Below are 22,378 nucleotides of genomic sequence, written 5' to 3' on the forward strand. Positions count from 1 at the left end.
TTGGTAGTTTTGGAAAGGGTCCCGCAAGGCCACAACTTTGAACAATATTTGTCTATCCTGATTACGCTTCTCTTACCTGGGGCTCTCGGTGATCTCCCATCCAGGGGACCAACCCAGTCCAGTTCGGCATCTCTTCAGCAACGATGCAGCATCAGACGCTTCCGCGTCCCTCCCCCTCAAAGACCAGCCTTGGGAGCGACAGAAAACACACAGGGCCAGTTGTCTAATCACGTCTTAATTTTCCTCCTTGTCGTTGTCTCTTCGTTGCCAGAACTGTTTGACAATTACATGCAGCAGGACGCGCACGAATTCCTGAACTACCTACTGAACACGATCGCCGACTTGCTCCAAGAGGAAAAGAAGCAAGAGAAGCAGAATGGCAAGGTGCTGAACGGAAGCACGGAGAGCGATGAAGGGGACACGACGGACCTCACCTGGGTCCACGACATTTTCCAGGGGACGCTCACCAACGAAACCAGATGTCTTAACTGTGAAGCTGTACGTTTTTCTTCATGGCGGTTGTTCTTCTAATGCCACCATCACTTTTACTTACACAGTTCTTTTTAATGTGTCTTGGCTATTTCCCCCCCCCCTCTTATTTTGTGTAAAAATGTGAGCTCATACAGATTAATATTTATTATGACATCGCCAGCTGACCACTAAACCCACAATTGGCAAGGATGTGTTCAGGGCTGTTCTTGTGATCCTGCGTCGTCTTGTTTTGGAGTGTGAACCCAGCCCTAGAGTCCTAATTTGTCTTTTATTTTTTATTTTTTATTTTTTGCCCCCTTCATCTGCCGAGGTATGGGTGCCTCCTATTGAATTGGACCACTAGCCCAATATTGCACAAGATGTGATGGACTACAACTCCCAGAAAGGAGCCAAATCAGGACCCTGGGGCAGAGAAAAGGAATTAAAGCTAGGGATGTGCTCTGCTTCTAATCGGACCGTAGAAGCAGGAGCGGAGTGGGGGGCTTTGCCTGCCCTTAAGGCGGAGGCGAAGAGGATTGGGGGGCCGGCGACGGCGGCAGGGCCCGGTAATCCCCCCCCCGCCCTCCTCTCCCTTACCTGCCTCCATCCGCGGTCCGCCCGTGTCTTCAATTGAGCCCGCGGTTCCACCAGGAAGTCTGGGCCGCGCGGACGGAGGCAGGTAAGGTCCCCCTCTCCCTTGGTCCCTTACCGGGCTCTGCCGCCGTCGCCGCATGGGCAGCGATGGCAGCAGGGCCCGGTAACCCCCCCGCCCTCCTCTCCCTTACCTGCCTCCATCCGCGGTCCGTCTTCCTGCTGCTTGCGGCCCAGACTTCCTGTTGGAACCGCGGGCTCAATTGAAGACGGTGACGGACCACGGACGGAGGCAGGTAAGGTCCCCCTCTCCCTTGGTCCCTTACCGGGCTCTGCCGCCGTCGCCGCATGGGCAGCGATGGCAGCAGGGCCCGGTAACCCCCCCCGCCCTCCTCTCCCTTACCTGCCTCCATCCGCGGTCCGTCAGCGTCTTCAATTGAGCCCGTGGTTTCAGCAGGAAGTCTGGGCTGCTTGCGGCCCAGACTTCCTGTTGGAACCGCGGGCTCAATTGAAGACGGTGACGGACCACGGACGGAGGCAGGTAAGGTCCCCCTCTCCCTTGGTCCCTTACCGGGCTCTGCCGCCGTCGCCACATGGGCGGCGATGGCGGCAGGGCCCGGTAACCCCCCCTATGGGGGGGGAACGGAGCTCGGATCCGGATCCGGAGCTCCGAGCGGAGCGGAGTGGGCACAGGCGGAGTGGGGGCGGGGTGGAGCGGCCTGATCCGAAAATGGCGGATCTGAAAGTGAAGCGGAGTGGGGTGTCCGTGCACACCCCTAATTAAAGCCTTTGTCTCCTGCTGCAGTCCCAATCTAGACCTCTCCCACCATTTGTACTGGAGCGAAAGCTCCCACCCATGTCAGTTCCTTGTTGCTTGAATAGCATCATGTTTACTTTAGCCCCATGGCTGTTTTCTGCCGTGTGTCTTCTATGGAGAACTTTTCCGAATGGGTGAAACTGTTTGCGTACAGTTTCCCACCTGTCCCTTGGTTTAAGAAGAGCTAGAGTGGTGTCCGAATTGGCTAAGACCCATTTGAGACCAGTCAGGTGTCGTCAACATTTTCAGACCTGGAAAACGCCTTTAACCCCAACCAGGACCTGGATGTGCATGAGGGACAGTTCGGGTGTTTTGATTCCAAACAACGAACGAGCCCAGTGACTTGCTCCATATTCAGACTTCCTTTTGAATCCAAGAAATGCCCTACTTACTAAATGGACGTTTTGTTCTATTTCTTATACTTTTCACATTTCTAAACTTGTCTGATTCTTTTTAATAACATTTTCCCTGCCTTTTTAAACTTGTTTTTTTCTCAAGGTTAGCAGCAAAGACGAGGATTTTCTCGACCTGTCGGTTGATGTGGAACAAAATACATCAATAACACACTGTTTGAGGTAATAGTGTTGTTGTTGTTGTTTTCAAATAGGAATGACCAGATAGAGCTGAGTAGTTTATTTAGGTAAGCTGAGTCACACCAAAGCGTTTACATTTAGCATCTGTGTGGTCCTTTACAAAAGATCACAGTAAAAAGTTGTGCTTTCCCTGGGCAGCTTACAGCCTAAAAAGTGAGAGAGAGGCTGTGTGTGCAAATTCATTTAGAGAGGGGTGTTGAACCTCAGGCCCACAGGCCGTATCCAGCCTGCTTGGGGTTCCAGCCTGGCCCTTCCAGGTTCCCCAAAGGCCCCTACTCCCTTCCCTCCCCCCATACCTCCCCCTCCCACCGCCAAGAGTTTGGGCATTTCCTGGCTTTTCCCATTCTAAAAAGTCAAATGCCTCTCCTAAAGCTTACTTGCTCACAGTAAAAGCTTTAAGCAAAAATACACTGGCATTTTTTTTTGACTTTTTGGCCCTGCCAGTGAAGAAACATGTCCTGCTATACAATAATCCTTAAAAAAAAAAAAAAAAAGACACTGTTTGCAAAAGGCCACTTTGCCGGTGGCCAATTTCCTACACTGGTATTTCATTTTTATTGAATGATGGATTTAAGCCCTGCCTTTTAAAGGCAATTTAAATACAATAAAACAGTGAAAACAATAAAGCCGCAGCAGTTGCATACATATTGATATTGCTGCTATTTAAGAAAATTGCGACTTTATGCAGCAGGGAGTCATAATGTACTCCAAGTTTGTCAATAGTTGGTCGCCTCTGGCACATCATAAGCATTGCCTCCAGGCTACCAGACAGGGAAAAGTTTGTCCGTTGGAAGGAAGTTGGGCCTTGTTGTTTTTCCTGGGAGGTTTCAGTGTGCCATAATTGATGGCTGTGGGTATATTTGGCCAGGCAGGCTAGTCAAGTGGTCCATGAGTGACTAATTTAGTCTGTAGATTTCTTTGCAAGTATATGCAGCGAAATCAAGATGTTTGCATTGTTGCAGATGACAGCGTAGATGTGGGCTTTTGTACAGCGAAGCAATTTCTGCCTCAGGAAATATTCTGCCCCTGAAATGGTCCCTCCACTGTGTCAGGGCATCCTGTTTCTTCATCTCTTTCAGTGTTTTGAGCTGAGGAAACTCTCAAGACCATGTAAATCATTTGGAATGCTGCTTCTTTGCTTTGTGGGTCCCTGTTCGACAGCTGGTGGGCCACTGTGTGAACGGGACTAGACAGTTCCTTGATCTTATCCATCCGGACTCTTCTTATGTTCTTATGTTCTTAAACAGGAGCTCAAAATGCTTTCCCCCCATATATATGTGTGTGTGTGTGTGCGTGTGAAATCTGTTGATTAACGGATGGATTTTAGTTGATTAAGAGAGAAATCGAATGGCCTCTAGACGTTGTCTCAGGAGCCATAGGAAATAGTGCATTCCCTTATTTATTTATTTATTTAGAATATTTATATACTGCTCCCCATTGAAAAAATTCGGAGTGGTGTACAAGATAAAATGAAAATAAAAACAGAATAAAACAGTTAAAACCAATTTTAAAAGAAGCAAATACAGAGATTCAAGGCTGCATATTAAGGAAAGGCTTCCTGGAATAAAGATGTTTTCAGGAGGCGCCGAAAGGAGTACAAGGTTGGTGCCTGCCTGACCTCCAGAGGCAGGTAATTCCACAGGAGGGGGGCCACCACGCTGAAGGCTCTTCCCCTGGTGGACTCCAATCGGAGGATGGATCTAGGTGGAACCATCAGGAGCAGGCCCTCGGATGACCTCAGTGAGGTTGGTAGGGGAGAAGGCAGAGCACTCTCAGGTATCCTGGTCCCAAGATGTTTAGGGCTTTGTACACAAGTACAAGAACCTTCAACCTGGCCCGGTAGCAAATAGGCAGCCAGTGCAGTTCCCTCAGCAGAGGAGTTACATGCTGGAAAGGGGCAGCTCCGGTCAACAGCCGAGCTGCAGCATTCTGCACTAGGGAACTCATAGACAGAACTACAACTTCGGGAGGGGGAATCCCTGTTTGGATTCCCCTTCCCCCCGCCACTGCCAGATGCCGCAGAAAGCTCCATGGCAGTTCCTTCACCAAGGACGGGAAGGGAGGAACACGGGGCATGCCGAGGGGAGAGGAGGGGAGAGGCCGTGGATCCGCTGGATGCACAACTGCCCTGGCCCCATCCCCACCTCCAGGAAGATCAATAGGCTCAGGGACTCAACTAGCAAAATAGCACAAAGGAGGATCAGGTGGCTTTTGTTGGCAGGGCTTGGAATAGACGGAGCAGCTCTAAATCTGCATGAATTTGCATATGAGGAACATTCTAAAGAGAGAAAAAAGCCTACCTTAGAGAAGACGTTCCTCCTCTTTTCACTCACAGAAGTGAATACTTCTTTTAAGACAGCGTTTGCCCAACTGCCGTTTTGATAAGTACTCGTCCTGCGTCCTTTTTCAAAGGAAATACCTGTTTGACTTGCTTGAATCAAATAAACGTTTCAGGTCTAATACCTGGTTAAAACGTCCACCAACCAAACAGCTTCTTTCTTTTTTCCCCCTAAATCATTGATAGTGAATTTGATATAAAGCGGTCCTCTTATATATGGCCAGGAGCTGTGGCATCTTTATGGTGAATTGTAATTATTACAGTGAAGGTGCGCTTCTCTTTAAACATGCTTTGGGAAGGGGCTCTAGGCTCCTCTTTCAGACATGCAACTGAATGTTCAGAAGTAACTATCTTATGCATCTTAGGCCAAAGTCTTGAGTTGCTATTTAATATGACGTTGCCACTAGGCCATTGTATGTCCCCCCCACCTCAGGTTAAGCCTCAATGGCAATTAGTTGATTTGAATTCATTCTTGCCACTCAGTGTGTGTGTGTGTGTGTGTGTGTGTGTGCATTCCAGCAAACAATTAATCTTTCAGGGATTTCACTATTTATTTATTTATTTATTATATTTATGTCCCGCCTTTTTTCCTCCAAGGAACCCAAGGCGGTGTACATAATCTACCTCGTCCTCTCCATTTTATCCTCACAACAACAACCCTGTGAGGTACATTGGACTGAGAGTCTGTGACTGGCCCAAAGTCACCCAGTGGGTTTCCATGGCCGAGCGGGGACTAGAACCCAGATCTCCTGACTCCCAGTCCAGCACCTTAGCCGCTACACCACACTGGCTCATCAAAGGATGTGGGAATGGGGCCTTAATGAATACGGTGACTAAGCAATGCATCTGGATGATGCCAGGTTGGGACAGGCTGCTTCATGGGAATTGAGACTGCCATAGCACGGGCACAAAGAGTATGTGGGCAAATGTGAGAAGATTGTGGCCACTGGTGGAAAGCCAAAAGGTACTAACTCCTATTTAATTCCCAATTTTTGCAGGGGGTTCAGTAATACTGAGACTCTGTGCAGTGAATATAAATACTACTGTGAACAGTGCCGCAGTAAACAGGAAGCACAAAAGAGGTGAGGCTGAGATTTACGCTCCGGTCTGCTTTCATCCCGCCCTTCTTCCAAGCAGCCCGAGGTGGCAGACATGCTTCTAGCCCTCCCCTTATCCTTACAACAACCATGTGAGGTAGGTTAGGTGGAGAGAAAGTGATTCGCCCAGATCACTCCTAAGCTTTGCAGCTGAACAGGAATTTGAACCTCAGGGGCATTATTTTGGGACTATGTGCTACCAGTCCGGGGGGGGGGGGGGGCAGGAGCCACCCCACTCTCTCAAGATCCTCCCCACCCCATCACTCTCACAGAGCCAGAACCGCCCCCCCCCGCCCCCCCCTTCACATGCTCTCTTTCTCTCACACACCCATACGCGGACACACGCACCACATTCGTACGCGTCTGTGCTGGGTAGAGGAGGAGAGGCTTTTTCTTCCTCCGCTCGCAGCACAGAACCGCAGTGGGCTTCTGAGGAAACAGAGCAGGCTGCTGGGCAGTGTGGTGTTGTAGACTGCGTTGAGAGTCTCTGAGGGTTTCCGGACGATTACGAAGGGAAAAGAAGCCATCGTGAATGCAAGGCAGCTACTTGCGTGGTCCGAAGCCAGCCATCGTTCATCTCAGTGAGGAAAGTGGAACACAGAATGACTTCATGGCTTCTCTCCTTCTCTTCCTGGTTGGCGGGTTGTCCGAACTGGGCGCACAGTGCGATGGGGGTGACTTTGTGCCCACTCTACAGCCTCTACTGCACACCGTGGGTTGTAGGGTGGGAACAGCCCCCCACGCTGCACCACTATGTCTTCTCTTTATGCGATTGTCTGAACCCAGTCTCTGACTAAACAGTGGTATCGAAGTAGCTTTAATAAATGATATTACACTCAGAGTTTTGTGTCTGCAGCAATTCCACAGTGCAAAAGAAGCAGAAGTTTTGATACTGAAAGCTTGCTGCAAATCTTGCCTTTGATGGTCATTTTTAAAAACAAACAATTATTATTATTATTATTATTATTATTATTATTATCATCATCATCATCCCACCTTTTCCCCAGTACTGGGCCTCAAGATGGTTTGCAAGATTAAAACATGTATAATTAAAACATATAAATATAAATTACAAAAGTTAAAATAGAATTAAACTTACAGTAAAATTTAAAAAAAGGTTAAATTTTTTTAAACTGTAACAGGTTAAAAGGTTAAATACTTTAACACAGGTCCATTATAGTTCCCAAAGCCTGCTGAAACAAAAAAAGTTTTTGCCTGCCTCCAAAACTGTAGCACAGAGGGAGCCAGCCTCCCTGGGAAGGGAGTTCCAGAGCCTTGGAGCAGCCACCAAGAAGGCCCTCTCCCCTGTATCCATCAGGTGTGCCTGGGATGTTGGTGGGACTGAGAGAAAGGCCTCCCCAGAAGATCTCAGAGCACAGGGAGAATACGTATGGGAGAGTACGGTCTTTCAGATAACCTGGCCCCGAGCCGTAGAGGACTTTATAGGTGATAACCAGCACTTTGAATTGTGCCCATAAACAGACCGGAAGCCAGTGAAGGGGAGTTGTATGCTCCCTGTAACAATGCCCCCCTCCCCCAAAACGCTCAAGTTTCTAGGCCCTGTGGTTGCTAAGATGTGTTTGCAAGTATGTGAGCAAGCCTGCTGAAATCTCACAAGCTGAAAGCATGGCTCAATGAAGTTTCCACTGGATTTGGAGCAGGGTGGGGAGCTGCAGTATTCTGGATAGCTCTGTATCCCCTCCCCTATCAAAACCTGAATCAATTCTGCAAACCATTTCTCAAAGTTGGAGAATTAATTACGTCGAATACAAGACAGAACAGAGTTATACAGTGGATTTATAAAGAACAGAATTATGTAGGTGGCAGAATACAGTTCTTCCTGGCAATGAACCTGAATTTTCTTGAAGCAAAGTATGGGCGTGGGGCAGTGAAGTCCGTGGGCCTGATGACCTGAGTCCTCTGTCAGATTTTGGTATAAATTGGGAGCACCTTTTGTGTTTAAATTTTTATTTATTTATTTATTGCATTTGTATACCGCCCCATAGCCGTTGCTCCCTGGACTGTTCACACAAGATAAAAACAATTAAAAACAATACACAAAAATTTAAAACCACAAAACATGCAATATACACATGCATTTAAAACCGCTATAACAACTTTAAAAACGATGGGCCAAAAAACAGACCCAGGCTCATTACATATTGCTAAATGCCTGGGAGAAGAGGAAAGTATTGACCTGGTACCGAAAAGATGACAGTGTCGGTCCCAGGCAGGCCTCGTCAGAGAGATTGTTCCACAGTTGGGGGGCCACCACAGAGAAGGCCCTCTCTCTTGTTGCCACCCTCCAAGCTTCCCTCGGAGTAGGCACTCGGAGGAGGACCTTAGATGTTGAGCACAGTGTATGGGTAGGTTCATGTCGGGAGAGGCGTTCCACCAGGTATTGTGGTCCCAAGCCGTGTAAGGCTTTATAGGTCAAAACCAGCACCTTGAATCGGGCTTGGAAACATACAGGCAGCCAATGCAAGCGGGCCAGAGTGGGTCTTATATGCTTGAACCTTCTGGTCCCTGTTATCAATGTGACCACGGCATTTTGCACAAGCTGCAGCTTCTGAACCATCTTCAAAGGCAGCCCCATGTAGAACCCATCACACTTTCTTGAGTTCATTTCTCTTTTCCTTGTGGAAATGCTGGCTGATATCAATCCCCCACCCCACCCCCACCTTTCCTTTTGTGAACAAATTTCAGTCGGCTGACTTTGATGTTGGGAGTGTGGGTATCTTCCCCTTTTGTGCCTTTCCCTTCTCCCACGGATGTAAGAGCAAATAAATTTTCTCATTTCTTAGTCAAGCACAGGCAGGGCCAAGGGGCAGAGTTCATTCTGTGTTCCACTTCCTTTGTCGTGATAAAGATAGATCGCTTCGGACCAAGCATGTAGCTGCCTTGCGTCCAGATGTCGCTTCATGCTCTAAGTCTTTCCTACTTTGCATTGCGACGGTTCTAAGTCCTATTTCAGCTGCCTTCATATTAAAAGGTTGTTCCTTTATCTGCAAGAACTTACTGAATGTTGACTTCTTTACTATTTCAAACGTGTTCTCAGTTTTAAGAGGTTTCATAATGTGAATTTTGTGTGTTCTCTCTCTCTCTCTCTCTCTCTCTCTCAACTTTATTTGGTGGGGGCCAGGATGCGGGTGAAAAAGCTGCCCATGATTCTTGCTCTGCACTTGAAGAGGTTCAAATACATGGACCAGCTGCATCGGTATACCAAACTCTCCTATCGTGTCGTTTTTCCTTTGGAACTTCGGTTGTTCAACACTTCAGGGGACGCTACCAACCCCGACAGAATGTATGATCTCGTCGCTGTGGTTGTGCATTGTGGCAGGTGAGTTCTGTGGGGTCTTGTGCGTGCCATCTATCCAGTTTGCCCTCCATGGGCAGGCGTAAAAGCATAAAAAGAACGGTCTGATCATAGAATACCTAGTATTAATATTAGTACTATATTTATTTATTTATTTATATACCTTTTTACAAAATTAAAACATGTACAATTAAAACATATGCATATAAATTTACAAAAGTTAAAATAGAATTAAACCTGCAGTAAAATTAAAAACATGAGCCTCGTGTGGCGCAGAGCAGTAAAGCAGCAGTTTCTGCAGCCGAAACTCTCCCCACGGCCTGAGTTCGATCCCAGAGGAAGCTGGTTTCAGGCAGCCGACTCGGGTCGACTCAGCCTTCCATCCTTCCGAGGTCGGTAAAATGAGTACCCAGTTAGCTGGGGGAAAGGTAATAACGGCCGGGGAAGGCAACGGCAAACCACCCCGCTATAAGGCCTGCCAAGAAAACGTCAGCGAAAGCTGGCGTCCCTCCAAGAGTCAGTAATGACTCAGTGCTTGCACGAGAGGTTCCTTTCCTTTCCAAAATTAAAAACATGTTAAATATTTTTGAAAACAGTAACAAATTGAAAGGCGGGAGGGGGAATCCAATACATTAACACAAGTCCAGAGTAATTCCAAAAGCCTGCTGGAACAAAAAGGGTTTTGCCTGCCTCCGAAAGTGCAGCACAGAGGGAGCCAGCCTAGCCTCCCTGGGAAGGGAGTTCCAGAGCCTTGGAGCAGCCACTGAGAAGGCCCTCTCCCGCATACCCATTAGGCGTGCCTGGGATGTTGGTGGGACTGAGAGAAAAGCCTCCCCAGAAGATCTCAGAGCACAGGCAGGCTCATATGGGAGAATGCAATCTTTCAGGTAACCTGGACCAGGGCCTATATTGTATCAGCTGCACTGGTTACGGGTGTGTTTCTGAGCCCAATTTAAAATGCTTGTTTTAACCTTTCAAGCCTTAAACCAGCCTTCTACCTGCCGCTCTCCAGATGTGTTGGATTAAAACTCCCATAAACGTCAGTCAGCATCTAGAAGGCATCAGACTGCCTCGAATGGTTTGGGACCAAGTTACTTGAAGGACCACCTTCACCTATATCCATATGCCGAAACTTTGAAGATCAGCAAGGCTTTTAGGAAGGCCTTCTCTGGCCCTTTCCTGATTATATTTTATTGGATGGTTTGGTTTTTTTTAGCTGCTATTGTGTTTTAGGTTTCTACTAGCTGATATACCCAGCGTTGCTTGGGCCTCCTAAGATAGGTCTGTGAGGTAATCATCTTATAGTAGTAGTCCAGTGCCGGGCCTGCGAGTTCACTTTGAAACAAATTTAATTAGTTCCTCCCCACGCCCCCGGGTCTCTCACCCCTGACACAGGCCACGGCCGCCTTGCAGCGCCAGCTCTCCATGGCCTGCTTGACCATCTTCTGCTCGGGGCTCTTGGCAGGAGCTGGGAAGCCTCCGAGGGCAGCTGGGATGAAGGCCTGCGCCTGCCTCGGCCTGCACGTCTCACCCACCAAGTGCTCCAGCACGAGGCTGTACAGAAGCACCAGGGCTGGCCTGGGCACTTGCCCCCTTCGTCACGCCTACTCAGGCCTGAGGAAGAAGCCGCCGCCATGATCTTCCTTGTCCCCACAGAAAATGAAAACTACAACTTCTGGCATGCCTTTCACTGTGGTGCCCGACTTGCCTAATGGGAGCCCTGCCGCCAAGGCTCATGGGAAGTGTAGTCCGGCCGAGCCAGTCCGTGCTGCACTGTGCAAGTGGTGCCCGTAGGTAGGCTGTGAGGGAGCCAGCTGACTGACTGATAGTTAGCTCAGTCGTTGCTGTCGGCAATGGGCCCAGAGCCTCAGCCTCCTTCTCTCCCGCTCCAGATGGTGCTTAGCAATCGAGGCAGCCGGCCCCAGGCGCTCTCCCTTCAGGCCCAGGATGGCGAGCCACTTCCAGATGATGGCCGCCAAAGCCCAATAAGTCTTCCCTCCTGCCCAAGGCATGCTGGGAGTTATAGACATAAGCCTAGGTCCCTGAATAATATGTTGATCTTTGAACACCATCTGAGGTGTGGTGGAAGACAACTGGAGAACAGGCCATCTTAGTTGGGGCACCCTGCTTATGGATTTCGTTTTCCCAGGCAGGCTTGCCGAGTGACTGCATTAATGGCTTTTAAGTGCCAAGTGATTTTTTTTTTAAAAAAAATGTTTTCCAAGGCCTTTTAACTTGATGAGATTTTATTTATGCTGCATTTTTTCCCTTGTCATAACTAAACCACAACATTCCAAGACAGATGCAGGAATTACTGAATAAAGTTTATGAATATGATGTAAAAGCCTGCCTATACCATTGAACAGAAGAGTGAATGGAGGAATGACTGACAGCTGAGGCTAGAATGGAACGGAGGGCGGGGTGAGTGGCAGCTGGAGAAAGTCAGGTAGAAGGAGAACAAAGACAGTTAGTGAGAGGTCAGGAAAGTGGGGGCTGAGTTAGGACTGAGAGATATTGACATGGTTTGCTAACCCAAGCTTTGTTTAAAATCAGCCACTCTACATGCCAGTACTACACCTCCCAGCATGCCTTTGGCAGCCCGCAGGTGCCCGTGTCCTCTGAGACATCCTCTTGTTGCCAATGCTGCTCCTTGATAGAAGAGTGAATGGAGGAATGACTGACAGCTGAGGCTAGAATGGAACGGAGGGCGGGGTGAGTGGCAGATGGAGAAAGTCAGGTAGAAGGAGAACAAAGACAGTTAGTGAGAGGTCAGGAAAGTGGGGGCTGAGTTAGGACTGAGAGATAGCGTCGTGGTTTGCACATACTGACTTGGTTTGCTAACCCATGCTTTATTTAAAATATGCCACACTACGTGCCAGTACTACACCTCCCAGCATGCCTTTGGCGGCTCGCAGATGCCAACGTCCTCTGAGAGGTGCTTCCTTCCTCTCATTGCCGATGCCGCTCTTCGATAGAGGGTTGAGGAGGAGTATTGAGAAGGAGGGGAAAGTAAGCGGCTGTCAGTAAGCGCTTCTCACCCACCAAGTGCTCCATCAGCAGAATGTACTGAAGGGCCAGGTAGTCCCCCCCCCCCTTCGTTGGGTCTCTTTCTGGCCATGCACAGAGTGCCTCCCATTCCTCCCTCCCTCTTAAGGGTGAAAGCTGTGTGCTTGCTTCTCCCAGATTCTGACAAAACAGCGGCAGGCGGGAGGAGGCACCGCAAATGGATGCAGCCCATTTAAGTGGGTTGTTTCCTTTTATGTGGAATTGGGTTGTCTTCTCAAGACTGACCTTAGGTATCACAATGGCCGCCAAAGGTTGGTAAGTCTGGCCTCCCACCTTAGGCATGCTGGGAGTTGTAGGCGTAAACCTAGGTTTTTATTAAATTCTTTAAAAAATACTTTAAACCCCAAAATTCATGTTTTTAGACCTTTGGGATACATTGTACAGCCAGACCTATCACCATGTCAAATTTCAAGTTTCTAACTCATCTGGAAGTGGGTAAACGTTTCCGGAAATACGTGACACCCACATGCTTTCTGCTTTATAGGTAGAGATTACTATCTAGGCTGGATGTTTTATGGCTGCTATTTGTTAGTTTTATTCATTGTTACTGTTTTTATTGTGTGGAACTTTACGGCATAAGCTGCCTTGCGAGGGCTCTTGCCCTGAAAGGCAGCCTAGAAATATTTTAAATACATAAACAAAAGAGATAAGAGCTCTGTTGGATTCTACCAGAGGTCCATTTTGTCTTCTTTTCTGTTTCCGGCCATGCCAGAACATGTGCAAGGGAGGACGGCAGCAGCGCCCCATGATTTTGACTATTTGCAGGCAGTGGAAGTCCATTTTGCTGTCATGGCCATTAATAGCCATTAATAAGGCCTCCTTTCCTCTCGGAGTTGGACCAATTCCCTGTCTAAGCTAGCAGGGCCGGCCTTGGCACTACGCAGACCGAGGAAGCGGATTTTGGGTGTCATGAAAGGCTAGCCGTGTGTTACCTAATTAAGGGCACAATGCTATGCATGTTTAGATGTGCAGGGGGTGGGGGTGGGGAGTCCTACAACTCCCGGCGTGCCTCAGCCAGCTGGTTGGGGAATGCTGGAAATCCTAGGACTGTTTTCTTTCTAAAGATCCACAGGACACTGCCTGCATTCATTCTGTTCTTACTCTACAAGAGAACCTTGCTTTGGGTTGGGGAGGGGGAAATGAGCGTTTGCTGCTCAGCCACAAGAACCAAAATATCTTGGGCCGGCCCTATGAGCTGGTGTCGCTCTTGTGGCAGCGGATTCCGTACATCGATCCTCACGTGGCTACTGTGCACTTTGAAAAAGGGGTCCACCTGCTCGCTGTCATCCAGCGCCCTCCACACTAAGACCATACCTCACATTCTTTTACATCAGCCTTCCCCAACCTGATGCCCTCTGGATGTGTTGGACTACAACTCCCATCATACCCAGCCATTGCTGGATGGGAATGATGGGGGGGCTGCAGTCCAACACATCGGGAGGGCTCTATGACATGATCGTTGATTACAGCCCTTCACTGCAAGCCTTGAAAGAGAACTCTCCTTCATCTCCATTCTTCTTTTTCCTGTCCTTATGCAAAGCGCTTCCCTTTTGCCCATCCTTTCTCTGCCTCTTCTGCACCAGTCTCCACCAGTTTACTTACTTTCCTGAAGATCTGCATCCCCTGTGATAGTTTAACTAGGGCAAACCTGTTTGGAACTGATGACCAGTACATAGAATCATAGAATCATAGAATAGCAGAGTTGGAAGGGGCCTACAAGGCCATCGAGTCCAACCCCCTGCTCAATGCAGGAATCCACCCTAAAGCATCCCCGACAGATGCTTGTCCAGCTGCCTCTTGAAGGCCTCTAGTGTGGGAGAGCCCACAACCTCCCTAGGTAACTGGTCCCATTGTCGTACTGCTCTAACAGTCAGGAAGTTTTTCCTGATGTCCAGCTGGAATCTGGCTTCCTTAACTTGAGCCCGTTATTCCATGTCCTGCACTCTGGGAGGATCGAGAAGAGATCCTGGCCCTCCTCTGTGTGACAACCTTTTAAGTCTTTGAAGAGTGCTATCATGTCTCCCCTCAATCTTCTCTTCTCCAGGCTAAACATGCCCAGTTCTTTCAGTCTCTCTTCAAAGGGCTTTGTTTCCAGACCCCTGATCATCCTGGTTGCCCTCCTCTGAACACGCTCCAGCTTGTCTGCGTCCTTCTTGAATTGTGGAGCCCAACATATTTTATGTTGTTACTGCAGCTGAATGTTTAGTCCCATCTCAGTTGTACAATCATCGTAGTTGTTTTAAATCACACACACACACCCCCAAACCCTTTTGATTAGCTTTTTCCCCTCTCCTCCAAGCACATTAATTTAATCGTTCTCCTCATGTGCACATATAGATTATACGTGAATGTGTTGCACTGATTGTTTGAAAATGAGGAGTTATTTGTCAAAGCCAGATGCAGGCGAAATTGAAGTCAATGCTATTTTTGGAACAATGAAGTTATTTAAAGCCGTCCAGTTTGACCAAGGTTTTCGTACGGCCAGCGCCACCAGGCGGCACAGTGGTGTATTGTCAGAGTTAATCCTGGGGTGAGTTGGTTTTGCTTTAGCAGTGTTGAACGACAAGGCCCGCCAATTAAAACATTGCACGAGGGAACCAATTTTATGGAGTAAGATTTACTGGATGGGTGTAAAGAAATTTGCTCAGGGACCCTGGAAAATACCACCTCTCTCATTATGAGTGTACTAAGTACTCTAAAAGACCCAAACGGGCCTGCTTTGTACTGAACGTCATCCTAAGCTCCTCGTGCTGAAATGAACGGAAGCATAACTATGCTCTTGCACAACTTTCAAAAACCTCAGATTAAGTAGTTGGTACTACTTGGATTCCCTACCACCCTCCCAGGGCTCTTCCAGGGGGTGGAGGAGCCCACCCGAAAGGGCATACCTCTCTTATCTCCAACCTGAGATTGGAGATAACAGCAGGGGACGCTGGTGGTGGGAATTCAGCCCCTGCTCCTTGCAGCGTCCATTGGGGTGCTGCATGAAGCCAGGGACTCAACCTCTACTCCGCCCAGAGTTGGCCAAATCCCGTTCTCCGTGCAAGGAGGAAAACTCCATGGCTCTCCCACAACAGGGAATGGGGGATCCAGAGAGCAGAGTGATGACATCACCCCCTGCACCCCCTGATGTCATCCAGCTCCCGGTGGGCCTTTTGGTGAGCAATCTGCCCCCCCACACACACACCTCAAAACGGTTCTCCACCCCTGCTTTAGATGTTTTGGACCCTTCCATTTTCATAGCGGCAGCACGTGCCACTGGATACCAGCTCCTGGAAGCCACGTCAGGATGAGACATTCCCTTGTGGGCGTCCCAAAGGCATCTGGTTGGCCATTGTGGAAAGCAGGGGCTGAACTAGATGAACCATTGGTCTGATCCGCCAGGGCTCTTCGGGAGTTCTTATGGGCCGCTTTGTTTATGAATTGTTGTGTCAAAGACCATTCTGCACTTTGATTATAGCTGGAATAATAGGCCTGTTCCTTACTTGCTTTATAATACTTATTTAATGCTGATGGTTACAGATTTAATTTCAGTGTGTGCACGCTGTTTTGACGGCTCTTCTGTTAACTGTGTTCCATTTTTTATTTGCTTTGTTTTACATAATTATGTTACTTCAAGAAGTGTTGGAAGCCAATTTGGAGAACAGTTGGTTGAAAACCAAATAATAATAATAATAATAATAATAATAATAATAATAATAATACTGTTGGTAAGTTCTTAAAGGCAAAGTTTCAGTAACCACCATTAATGTAACGTCTCTCCTTTGTCACAGTGGGCCAAACCGTGGACATTATATCACCATTGTGAAAAGCCATGGGTTTTGGTTGCTATTTGACGATGACATTGTAGAGGTAGGTCTATATCTCACACCCGGTTTTCAGGCTCTCGTAAAAACTCTTTTCATGCTGCCTTTGGTCAAAGGTGTTTTTATTTCACATGGTTACTTTAAGTCGCTACTCTAGTAGCGATAAAGTGGAGTGCAACCTGTAAGATTGCAGAAAATAGCAGTGTGCAGGTCACAAAGAATTCTTTTGCAGCCTGGCTAATTTTTCTTGTGAGTGGTGATGGATTCATGGCATTGGAAAAGAAAATGGGAGCCAGTTTTACTTTTCAGATCTTAGGGATTTCTCAACTGCAGAAAAAGTGACGGTTCTTTACCAGTGTGATCAAAGGCAAAAGCATGCACAAATGGCAAGGCAGTAATGGAAGTAAAAGCAGAAACCACCGGTGGCGAGTACCGGTTTGAGATTAGCACCACATGCTAACCAGGCAGGTCAAAAATTAAACAACTCATAGCACAAGATGATTATTAGAATGTAAGCCTATGCGGCAGGGTTTTGCTATTTTATTGCTTCACTCTGTACAGCACCATGTACATTGATGGTGCTAAATAAATAAATAAATAAATAATAAGTGATGGCCACCAATTTGGATGGCTTTTAAAAGGGGGTTGGATAAATTCCTGGAGAAGAAGGCTATCAATGGCTACTAGGCCGGATGGTTGTGTGCTACCACCTGTATCCGAGGCAGTAAGTCTTTGTGCACCAGTTGCTGGGGAACATGGGTAGGAGGGTGCGGTTGTGCCGTGTCCTGGAGCTGGTGGGCCTCTGTGGGAACAGAGTGCTGGACTAGATGGACCCTCTGTCTGATCCAGCATCAGGGCTCTTCTGATGTTCTTATGAATTCCCAACAGTTAGTACAACACAACATCCTACTGCAACAAGTAAAGCACAGACTTCATGACTATATTTTAGGTTGGGGTGAAGATTGCCTAAATTCTAACTTCAACTATTTTTATCTGTGTCAGGGGAATGAATTCAGGCCTCTGAACAGGAATCCATTTCAGGGGGTTGGGGGGAATTCACCCCTGTGGGGAGGGCTTACCTCTCTCAGTGATAACAATAGCTATTTGTCACTTCTTCTTCTTCTTCTTTTTTTAAAGTAATTTCTCGCAGAGATCTGTTCCTGTTGGCCTGGCCACCATTTTCTTCCTTCCTGATGCTCCAAACACAGTGTCATTCTGGGGCCTTGTGGCGGGAGGAATGGCCGGCACTGCTGGCTGCCATTCTTCGTGCTGTCTGCCGCTTCCCCCACCGTAATGCCTTGGAACCATGGTGCATTCAGTGTGCTGTGGAGAATGAAAATGGCAACCAGGCTACTGAGAAGGGAGCTCTGATGTTGCTGCCATCCCCACAATTAGGATTTTTACAGGGGCACGCACCCATTTTCACTGCCTGGCCACCCCCTGCCTGCCTGTCTTTTTTTTTTTTGGCTGTCTAAATGGTGCTGTGAAATTCAGGCGCCCTGACATCATGGCGGAGCTGTAGCTCGTCAGCAGAGCACATGCTTTGCAATCAGAAAGTTCCAGGTTGGATCCCCAGCAACTCTGGGTAGGTCTGAGGGTCGGGGCACCCTGCTCACTGGGGTAAGCTTTGGCACAGAGGGGCTGGTGGGGAGAGAAGAGACTGTGGGATATCAGCTGGAAGGCCCACCTCCTGTCTGTGGTCTCCACCCGCTCAGCCCCCTCCTCTTATCCGGTCCCCCAACTCTTGAGGTAGCATTTCCAGGAGGCTCTGGGCTGCTGGGCAGAGGGGTGGGTGGGAAAGCCAGCTTCCGCTTGCCCCTTTCCATGGGGGCATATCTGGGTCCAACCCATTACTGTTTGATAGAAGACAGCATGTGCATTATTAGTAGGCAGAGCTTGCACAAAAGTTCCGCTAAGTAAAATCTGTATTTTGTTATTAAACCTGCCTGACACCCTTAAAGCATTTATGAGGAAGCAGAAGGCGAACTTCAATCAAGGTTGGTCTCGAACCTGGATAAGTCTAATAAAGAACAGCGGTGGATATTGGAAACTCTGCTCCCAAGATTATTATCTGCCCATTTTGAAATATATTTTTACAAACCCTCGGTGATACTTACCAGCTTAGTTGTATTTATCAAACACACATATTTTGTTGGCACTGTAGTTTGATATGTGCAGGTTTCCTTAATTCCTCCCCCCCTCCCATTTCAGAGGAACTGAAATTATCGCATTGATTTATAGCCACAGCTATTATTTGACATCCAAAAATAGGTTTGTTATGTTACCTTGTCAATGAAAGATTTGGAACATGAAGTCAGTCTTCTTACTGCAGCCAATGTATAGCAGCTAATGGGGGGCAGGGGCAGGAATCTCTTGTTCCCCCAATTTCAGAATGGTGTAACAGGATCTGGACCTTTGTTATGCTTAGCTGGTATGTTGCCATAGAATTACCAAGGAGACTAAATGCTTTGCAGTCTAGCTTCTGTGAGGGAAGGGCAAGTTGTCAGTTTGGCTCAGATTAATACCTCATTTAGGGCCAATCTGAAGCGGCCCCTGGACAAAGGGAAGCAGGAACTCTTAAGCAAGGAGGTTGAAGAGGAGCTTGGAGAAGGCCATTGAATTAGAGAAGGGGGGCAGATGTGGAATGAGGCTTGAGGGAAAGGACTTTGAAGAAATTTCACAGTAGTCAAGATGAGGAGGGCTGGTTGGTGCAAATGAATAATAAAAACAGTGTGGTTGTTTTTAGATGGTACACACATGTAATGCAGTAGGTAGCATCCTAGAAGATGTATTGGGGAAATGCCTTTTCTAGGTGGCATTTGATGCTTACAGATTTTGTATGTTTTTATATTAATCGACATTTCAAAAATTGCTGCCTGTGACTTATCAGGGGCAACTTTTTTGACTAGTAAATGAGTTTTATAGTGCAGTCCTGTATGTGTCTTCTCAGAAGTAAGTGTGGGGCTTACTCCCTGGTAGCCTTAATAGGTAAATCTGATTCACTGCCAGTAAGTCCTCCTCTAATAGACTAAATGGGGTAATGTATGGTTAATGATCAAATTTAAGCAGCTGGTTAGCTTATCCAGTGGAGTATTGGGAAGTTTTAATGTGGATTAATTCTGATGTTGTCTTCCGTGCCCCACTGTTAACCCCCGTAGTAAAAACCCCGTTTGCAATGAGGGAGTTTATGAGTGCTAGATGAGAAGAAATAGGCAGTGTTGCTAAATCTAGCACTAATCTGGCTGTTGCCTTAAATTGCAGAAAATCGACGCTCAAGCAATTGAAGAATTCTATGGGTTAACATCGGACATTTCCAAAAACTCAGAATCTGGATATATCCTCTTCTACCAATCAAGGGACTAAGACAGCACATTTTAAAACACCTTACAGGTGTACAAAAGAAGGGATCAAGGCTGTGCCCAGACAGGACAACGTAGTGATAGTAAAATCAATTCCTTGTCATTGCCATAAGACCACAGGAGATCCACAGGAGATTAGCTGGGCCGTTTCCACAAGGAAGACGACTTCCATTTGCAAGGATACATTTTGCTCCGGATTTCTTTCTGGGCTATTTTATACGTGCTAATTTCCAAAATCTCTGTTACCTCTACTTGAAACCTGGCTGCTTAATTGTTCAAGAACCAAGGAAGGTGTCCTTAAAGTAGCATTGTGGAATTTGTTCACGGTTCAATGACGGCCTGAGACTTTCCCTTGGTTTCTCTTATTGTCATTTTTCTGTATTCTAGCAGAATGATTTAAATCTTCAGTGTTGGCTCTGGACTGGTTTTAGGATATGAGCAGGAGGAAATTGATGACTGGTTTTGGTGGCTCAGGACTTCAGGAATGCCACCAGGTTAAGTCACGTTGGAAGCACCACGCCTTTAATTTTATGAATAGAAAAAGGACAAAAAGTTCATGTTTCTACAGCGTTGTGAATTTCCTCGAAGGCGTCATCTTGATTTCAGATAACACTATTTATTCTATGTGTCCCCCCCCCACTTTTTTTGTCTCTTTCCCCAAATCTCCTTGAAAAGTAATTTTTATATGCTTTATAATCTATTATACTTAATTGTTTTTGTTAGCAGTTTTGACTCAGAGCCACAATATTGCAGAATCCAGGGGAGCAAAGAAAAAGATTCAAGTCTTTGGGGTCATGTCAAGTATAAAAGCTGAAGTTACTGTATTTCTTGGAGCTATTATATAAGCCAGAAGTGCCCTCTACTGAAACGGGATCTGTTTAGTGTTCATTTCACTGTATAATAAATTCTACACAGAGACACACACAGAAGCAACTTTAGAAATAGATCTACATGCTGTAAATGCATACTAAGCAACACAGTGAGGGTTAACTGATGTAATCATTTTTGTCTTGGAAACAATGGAGGTTTAGAAAGAAACCATTCAGGTTAACGTGTAGTGATGCCTTGGGAAGCATTCCTTTTGATCTGTTGACCTTTTGCCTCTGAATAATTGTTGCCGCGATCCTACGCTACTGCTGCATCAACAAGAGAAAAATAAGGCAATCTTACAAAGACTGGGTTAGTTAGTGTCTACTTACCAACTTTATATATCGTAACTCCAAGGATTATTAGAAAAAAAATATGTGCAATTGAGAAGACTCTGCAAGCATTATTTAACTTCATTTGAAAATTGTTTTTCGCTGTGTTCCAGTTACTATCACCGACTCAATAGATTATACTGATCTTGTAACCAGTTTGGGGTGTGGGAACTTTTGATGTGCCTGCATAGCATCCTCATGTGGAATGTGTCCGCACCAGTTTATTTAAACTGAGAGAGACCCTTTGTGCAGGCTACTTTTATAGAGGGGAGGGGGTGTGCACAGATCAGCTCCTAGGGTGACCACGTGGAAAGGAGGACAAGGCTCTGTATCTTTAGCAGTTGAATTGAAAAGGGAATTTCAGCAGGAGTCATTTGTATGCATACAGCACCTGGAGAGAGTCCCTCTTCATCACAACAGTTGAAGTTGCCGGAGCCCTGCCCTCTTGACCAGAAATAAAAGAGGGCAGGGTTCTTGCAGCTTTAACTGTTGTGATGAAGAGGGAATTTCGCCAGGTGCTGCATGCATACAAACAGCTCCTGCTGAAATTCCCTTTTCAATACAACTGTTAAAGATACAGGAGCCCCTGTCCTCCTTTCCATTGGGTCACCCTATCAGCTCCCTCTTTTGCAAAGAATAGGAAAGGCACAGGAGCTCCTTGTGGGCATTGGTGTATATGCGGAGCTCCGTATTGGGACAGATGAGTGGAAATGGAGGCGTGGCTTTCCATTTTGTTATAACACGAAAGCTCGCTCTGCTTGTCTCAAAACAGCCCTCTATGTAATGCACATTGGCAGCTGCCAACGAGATTTACTTGATGCAGTCCCCTAACTTGTGCTGTTTTTACCAAAAACAATTAGCTTGTCCAAACAGTGCATCACATACTCTTCATCTTCTTACAGCAGCTGTGTATGCCATCTTGCTGTTTTCTTTTGTGTGCCTAGTGGCATTCCGTTGGCAACACATTCTACTGTACAAACAAACAAGAACTGTTTACAGAACTGGGTTCAAGTTTCAGTATTCACATCCTCAAACTGCTTCAGAAAGGAAATCAACGTGGTTGATTTATAATGTCTAATATGCAACTGGTTGATGATACTGCATTACATGTGAATTTTCCCTTTGCTAGAAATCCTCTTGAAAAGAAAACCCAAACTGGGGTCAATAACCGATGTCTGTCATCTTATAGGCCTTGGGGTGGGCTAGGTGAGTGGATGGGCAGGCACCATGTGTTAAAGGTGCAGACACTAAACAGCAAATATGGCAAAGTAACATAGGAGAACACTAAACTTGTATTTTGTATATTTGGCGATAATGTTTTTACAAATAAAATTACCTGACTTGAGAGAGAGAGAGAGAGAGAGAGAGAGAGAGAAATAGAATATTGAAAGATATATACTATAGATTAAAAGTGCAATTTTGCTACAGATTTATAAGGGATTACATTGGAATAGAGAGGTGTGATGTTACGTCTGTAAAATAAATGACCCCCAAATTACTCCAATAAAGGTCAAGAATGGTGAAATGCCTCAAATGTATGTGGATGTTGTTTTGTTTTGAATATAAGCTTAAATGCCAGATTAGTGCAGATGTTCCATTTTTGTATCACCTTGTTTTCAGGGACCCGAAGGCCTACACGGGGAGTGGGTGGCCTGCCGTTTCCCATCCCTAACAGCCATCGTGGAAAGGGCAGTGTCAAAAAAGCAACCTTTGAAGATTTTGAGA

The 22,378-nt window shown here is 46.7% G+C and overlaps 1 protein-coding gene across 1 annotated transcript in view; it reads left to right on the plus strand.

Annotated features, from left to right (window-relative positions):
• LOC134409119 (ubiquitin carboxyl-terminal hydrolase 12-like) overlaps window positions 1-22,178 on the plus strand; it is a 54,502-nt gene extending 32,324 nt beyond the window's left edge. The window contains exons 4-9 of the mRNA XM_063141701.1: window positions 272-498; window positions 2,378-2,454; window positions 5,809-5,892; window positions 9,050-9,247; window positions 16,063-16,141; window positions 19,357-22,178. Coding sequence (XP_062997771.1) covers window positions 272-498; window positions 2,378-2,454; window positions 5,809-5,892; window positions 9,050-9,247; window positions 16,063-16,141; window positions 19,357-19,458 — 767 coding nt within the window. The 3' untranslated portion in view covers window positions 19,459-22,178. The remainder of the gene's footprint in view (window positions 1-271; window positions 499-2,377; window positions 2,455-5,808; window positions 5,893-9,049; window positions 9,248-16,062; window positions 16,142-19,356) is intronic.
• Window positions 22,179-22,378: the final 200 nt, after the last annotated feature.

Source organism: Elgaria multicarinata, chromosome 15 (genome assembly GCF_023053635.1).
Source record: "Elgaria multicarinata webbii isolate HBS135686 ecotype San Diego chromosome 15, rElgMul1.1.pri, whole genome shotgun sequence".
NCBI classification, from domain to species: domain Eukaryota; kingdom Metazoa; phylum Chordata; class Lepidosauria; order Squamata; family Anguidae; genus Elgaria; species Elgaria multicarinata.